Consider the following 6,504-nt stretch of genomic DNA (forward strand, 5'->3'; position numbering starts at 1 on the left):
TCTATGACTCAAGTGATGAGGAAGACACAGAAGACTTTGACCAAGACACAGATACAATTGAAGATCTTTGCAAAGAAGTGGAGGAATTCACAGAAGAGCACAGGAAAACGGAATTTGCAGAACCACCAAAAACACCTATCCCAAGGCCATTACCACCTAATACAAGCTTCAAGTGGGTACAATCCTTAACTTATAACTTTACTTATTCACTTGAATATGGTTTGCTTGAAAAAGATGGCCAGCTTAGAGCTCTCTGCGGCTTTAAGAGTAAGAGGGAAATGGCTCGTACTCAGAGCTGGTGCACAAGGTTCAATAAGGTTCCACGCTTCACTTCGAAGTACACGGATTGGTATCATGCTCAATCACATGGATCACGAAAAACATTTGGTCACCAAGGTGAGATTCTACTTTTTAACCCGCCCGAATGGAGACATGTAGATCAAGACGGAGGCGGATTTAAAAGCAAGGCTTGGAATCCTGGAGTTTATTCTGACATTTGTCATCCCGGGAGCCTAACAATATATTTAAAGTTGTTCGGAAGCTTTGCGTGCTTAGTTTGGGACCCCGGAGGCTATTGGCATTCCAAGCACTGGTGGAGATTTTTGGACGAATTTAAACATAAGCCACCATAATAGGATACCCCTCCAATGTCCAACTTAAGGACTTTAACTAAAAGTGCTAGGTGGGAGACAACCCACCATGGTATGGTCGCCGCTTTTTCAATTTATTTTTTTTAATTGCTTTCATTTTTCCTTTTTCATTTTAATTTATTAAACCTGGAATCATGCATAGCATTCATGTTAATCATTGCATTCTGCATTTTTCATGCATAAAAAAAAAAGGAGATGCACGACGCGACCGCATGCCCCATGCGATCGCGTCATATCCCGGAAAACACCACCCGCGCGACCGCGTGACCCACGCGGCTGCGTGATATATATATCGGCGTAAGGATCCAACGAACAGAAAGTTAGGCTGGAATCGTGCGGCCCCTGTGCGTTTCGCACAAATTGGCCCATGCGATCGCATACCCCATGCGACCGCGTCACTTGCACAATACCAATCCCACGCGACCGCGTGAGCGACGCGATCGCGTCGCATGGATTGCACATCACCCCAAAAGGAGACAGAGAGTTGCGCTAAAACGGCGCTAGAATCGTGCGTTTAGCAGAAATTCCAGCGACGCGATCGCGCGACCCACGCGATCGCGTCACCCTTGTTTTCCCCCCCTCATGCGATCGCGCACCCCACGCGATCGCGTCACTCCCATTTTCGTCCCAACCACGCGACCGCGTGCCCCACGCGACCGCGTGGATTCGAAAATATAACCCCCCAGCCCGCGAACCCTATAAGTCGCGAGCACCCCCTCCCCCAACCCTCTTCTCCCTCTCTGCTCCTTCTCCCTCCAACCACCACCCAGCACCACCCAGCCGCCACCGCCGGCCACCCAGACGCCGCCGCCACCCCGGACGCCGCCGTCGCAACCCCCTCCTCTCCCTTCTTCTCCCTTCTTCCTCTCTCCTCCCCTCTCCACCACTGCCTCCGCGACCACCGCCCCCACCGCCGGCCACCCAGCCGCGCCCCCCTCTCTCTCCGCCACCCACCCGTACCCCGCCTTCTTCTATCACTAACCCAAAACCCTCGGCGCCACTGCCCCCATCAGCCGCCACCGCGACACCGTGCCCCGCCACCGCACCGGACGCCGCCGCAGCCACTTTCTTCCCCGTTCCACCCTTTCCGCCTACCAGGTTCCGCAAAACGCAACCCCTTTTTTATCCGTTCGTCGTTTTTTCTGTACTTTTTTTCCGTTTCTGTTCATCATTAGGATAGATAGATATGCATACTGTAGTGGATTTTTAGGTTGTTAGGTAGCTTAGGCTCTGGTTAGTGGATCTAGGTCTGTTTACTTGCACTATTCCTGTTTATGTTTTATCATAACTGCAATTTTGTTGTTCCTGTGACCTCGTTCATGTGTTATGATTTCTTGCAATTGCTGCTTGTTACTCTAAATTTTTCTGTTTCTGCAGCTAGTTTTTAAATTCATATGAACTGCTATGATTGCTGTTTATTTTCCGGGATAATCCAATTTTAGCCGGAATGCTGCCCAAATTTTTAAAAATTTTTTTTTCATTCATGTTTTGGTTTGGCATTTCTGAACTCTATTTTACTCTGCTTTACCCAAACCATTTCATGAATGCTATGGCAGACTTTCTTATCCTCTTTGCTTTCCTGGTTGATAAACTGCATTTGTGATTCACTGATTCTAATTTTTACTCTCTTTATTTCTATTCGAATCAGCATCACCATGTTTTCCTTGTTCGATTATGAGTACTCCTATTCTTACCTGTGAATCCTTGTTATATGAAATTTTTCTATGCCACTTACTTTAACCCGCACTTTACTAACTCACTAATTTTAATTTACTAATTTCTTTCTCAAATTCTAACCATACTAACACTTTTAATCTCTTTTCTGATTATTTTCACTTTCCTCTAACTTTCTAAACATGGCATATTGATTATTTTTCCATTTAACATAAATTCAATCACATTTCATTTACTCATTTTCCTTATTCTATTTCTCCCTTGCTGCTTTGAGCTTCCTTTATTTAATTGCCTAATTGCTTTCCTATTTTTATCCATATCCTGCTTTTCTGTTTTTCAGGATGTCTACCTCACAGAGGAAAGGAAAAGGCAAAGCTACTAGCAAGCGCAAGAGAGGAGATTCATCCCAGTCCATCATTGCTCTAATGCATGATTCTTCATGGCAGGAGAAGAACTTCACACAGCAGGAAAAAGCTGACTAGCTGCTCCCTGCAACTGATCCTATAAAATTTGCAAATCGGTACTGTGAGTTGAAGTACCCGGCTTTTGCAAACTCCAGAAATCTATACCTGGAATGAACTCTGAAGATTCCAGAAGCCCTCCAACAGTACACCACTGAGCAAATTAAGCAAAGGGGCTGGTTCTTTCTGGAGAGAACACTGACAGAGGTCAACGCATCTTAGGTCTGGGAATTCTACTGCAACTACTACCTCACCACCCTAGATGCAGTGAACCTGAGAGGAAAACAAACACTACAAGAAAATGGAACATTTGTAACAAAAATTTTGTATCAAATTTAAAATTGTTACAAAAAAATAATTTTTTGTAATAATAATTAGTAATTGTTACAAAAGAATAATTTTTTGTAATAAGATTACAAGTTGTTACAAAACATGCTAATATTTTGTAACAATCTAACTTTTGTTGTTACAAATTATGTTAGTTTTTGTAACGAACCTTTGTTTTGTTACGAAATATTATAATATTTTGTAACAAAAAACAAAGAAGTTGCAAAAATTCGTAATATTTTGTAACAAAATATCTTTTTGTTTCAAAAACTCCAATTGTTTTGTAACAAAAAATTAATTTGTCACAAATCAACATTATTTGTAATAAGTTATTTGTTTATCAGAAAACGTAAATATATTTTATAACAATTTTTTTTTCAAAATGTTAAACACGCTAAAAAAATTTGTTTATATAATTTTTTATAAAAGAAAATAAATAAATAAATAAATAATAAATATTTTATATATCTTACTTTTAAATATTTAGATTTTTAACCTTATTTTATAAATAAAAGAGAATTAATTTAATTATTAAAAATTTTCATTAAATTAGTATTTATTCGAAGATAGATTTCAAGTTAGTAATTAAACGGCATTTTAAAGATAATTACTTTATATTTAATTTAATTTTAAATTATTACTTTATTTTATTATTTTATTAATAATTTTACTCTAAACAAAACTTTAATTTACACTCCTAAAACACCAAACCCTAACTTAATCCTAATCCTACTTAAACCTAATTTTCTACCCTAACCCTCTAACACACAAACAGCAGTCACACAGTGGCCATACCCCTCACTCACTCACCCACGGTCACACACTCACACTCAATACACACAAAAAGAAACCTAACAGTAATTAGAAAAGAAATAAAAGAAAGAAAGGGGAAGAGGGGAAGCACGAAGAGGGAGAAAGGGGAAGAGAGAAGAAAGGAGATCCGACGATGAGAGAGGGCCGCGCTGCTGCCACCGCCAGAACCGCGAGAAGAGGGAGTCGCACCGTCAGCCGCGTCGCCGTCCGTGAAGCCATCGCAGTCCGTGAAGCCATCGCTGCCAGCCGCGTCGTTACTGTCGTCGCCGGTTTTCACCACGCCTTGTCACCACCGCCGCGCCGTGCTCCATGCCGTCGCCGCCACTGTTTCTTCACAAGAGAAGGACGCACGAGGGAGGAAACAGAACCGCGAGGGAGCTCAGCCACGGAGAGAGGAGACGCGCGTCAGATCTATCGCCACGGGTCCGCCCATCGCCACACCACGTCGCCGACTGTGAAGCTGTCTCCGTCGCCGCTGCTGGAGGTCACCATCGGAGCCGCTGCTCCACTTCTGTCATTCTTCTTTTTACAGTGAGTTGCCCGCGCCTTGAACCGTGTTTCCTTTTTGTAGTTCCACCTTGTCCTAGGTTCCCAGCAGCAATGTCTGCAAATGAGTGAGTGTGTGTGTGTGTGTGTGTGTGTTTTTTTTTTTTTTTTCTCCTTATTTGTTCATTGGGTCAGACATGATACTAATTGGTTATCTTTCTTTTGTTTGCCTAATTTAGTAGTTTTCACCATGGATAAGACCATTCTAATGGCCTAGTCAGTTAATACCATTGTTTGCTCTTTTCAGATTAGCATCAACACCAGCCATGTTCAATAGCACACTCACAAAGGATGAAGCATTCTTGTGTCCTGTTGATGGATCCATTATGATAAGAGGTACATGATGAGGTTGTAGCTGAATGTCACTATTCTAACTGTAAGACATCATAGTTGTTTGAAAGCTTTAGATTTTGTTTGTAACATGCTCTTCAATGCAAAAGCCCTTTTGAGTTATCTGTAGAGATTGGTATTGCACATGTTCTTCTTTTGAAACTATAATGAATCTTGGAGAATGTTGAAAGGAGGGTTCAAACAAAATCACTTAGCCATGAAACCTGATATACTATGTCAAGGAACTACTATTTATGCCTTAACCCTTAGCTGTTAGACTGAGTGGTTTTCCTTACTAGCTTGTTATTGTATTGGTGGTCATGAATTATTTTTACTATTTCCTGTTTGTTAATAATTAACATCCATGGGTTTTGACAGACACTTTTATGTTAGTTTAGTTTGGTTTTGGTAATTGAAAAATAATTTCTCATGGATAAAATGAAATTTTGAATGTTTAACTCACCAATTGTTTATGAAACATCTCTATATGTGAACAGCGAGTCATCTGCCCTTCAACCGGAATGGATTCAAATTTTTCACAAATGCTGGTGGACTTGGAAAGACTGATATCAAAAACGTATTAGAGCGAGCTGCTGATATATACAATCAATTTACAGCTGAAAGTTTAGCAAATTCTGAGAGAAAGGCTTCATCATCTATTAAGCAAGTTGATTACATGAATGTATATACAAATGACCTAGTAAAGGCAATTCGCAAAGCAGCGGGAAGCATAGGTATGTCTTGATATTGGTATGATAATAAATAGTTGTTTGGTAAATGAAGTGGTTAATAATGGAGTTCTAATTGGGATACATTATGTGTTATTATTTTTATTGTAGCATTTACAGTTTTTCCTCTGTCATTTTTTTGAATGTTCTGATCCTATTTGCTAATCTTTTATATTGCATTGTCTGCTGATAGAGAAGCCATTGGGTGGTTTCCATATAGTTGTTGATGCAGGCAATGGGCCTAATGCTGAAGTGCAATGTGCATTTGACTCTTTCTCCAAACTTAATATTTGATGTTTCGTTTTGATAATTAATCAGAAAAAGGTTCTGGAACCACACGGAGCATTTACTACCGGTAGTCAATTTTTGGATCCTGATGGCATTTTCAATTTCTATTGTTTCAATTATGTTTTATCAGAAAGTTGACAATTCTATGGTGCCTGATTATTTTACTCTAGTGCCTTATTATTTTGATTCTATTTTTTGCATTTTTTTGGTGATTTTGATACTTTTTGTTTTCTTAAATTTTTGTGTTTTTAGGTAACTACATCATCATTATTAACATAGAAATATTAATTCAATTTTGTTATTGATTTTGTGTTTTTTACAATGCATTGAATTAGGATAGTTTGTATTGTGGAGTTATAGAGAACCGCTTTGGAATTTAGTTTACATAGAGCCCTTTGAAAGTGATAGTCACTATGATGCTAGGTTATGGCATAAAGGCTTAGAAATCTAAGTTAAGGATTCAAGTACAACTTCAAGAGGCAATGCAAGACTGTGAGGAGCTAACAAAGAAAATAGATGTGCTCAAAGAAAAACTTAAAAAGCAACAAACACGCCAAAAGGAAGAATAAGCTCGAGTGAAAGCTCAATTGGAAGCTCAACAAGCTGTTGTGAACTCTCTCATAGCGCGCTTTGACAATGAAACAAACTAGACCTTAAAGGTACTCCTAAAGTTGCTTATGGTTTTAA

General features: G+C 39.8%; 1 protein-coding gene across 1 annotated transcript; it reads left to right on the forward strand.

Annotated features, from left to right (window-relative positions):
* Nucleotides 1-4,234: 4,234 nt before the first annotated feature.
* On the forward strand, nucleotides 4,235-5,823 carry LOC148568385 (uncharacterized). The gene is made up of 4 exons (XM_088483425.1): nucleotides 4,235-4,539; nucleotides 4,719-4,807; nucleotides 5,299-5,535; nucleotides 5,723-5,823. The coding sequence occupies exons 1-4, from the start codon at nucleotides 4,235-4,237 to the stop codon at nucleotides 5,821-5,823; spliced, it is 732 nt and encodes a 243-aa protein (XP_088339551.1).
* The last annotated feature ends 681 nt before the right edge of the window (nucleotides 5,824-6,504 follow it).

The sequence above is a fragment of the Arachis ipaensis genome, chromosome B4 (assembly GCF_059453495.1).
Source record: "Arachis ipaensis isolate K30076 ecotype BB chromosome B4, ASM5945349v1, whole genome shotgun sequence".
Taxonomy (NCBI): domain Eukaryota; kingdom Viridiplantae; phylum Streptophyta; class Magnoliopsida; order Fabales; family Fabaceae; genus Arachis; species Arachis ipaensis.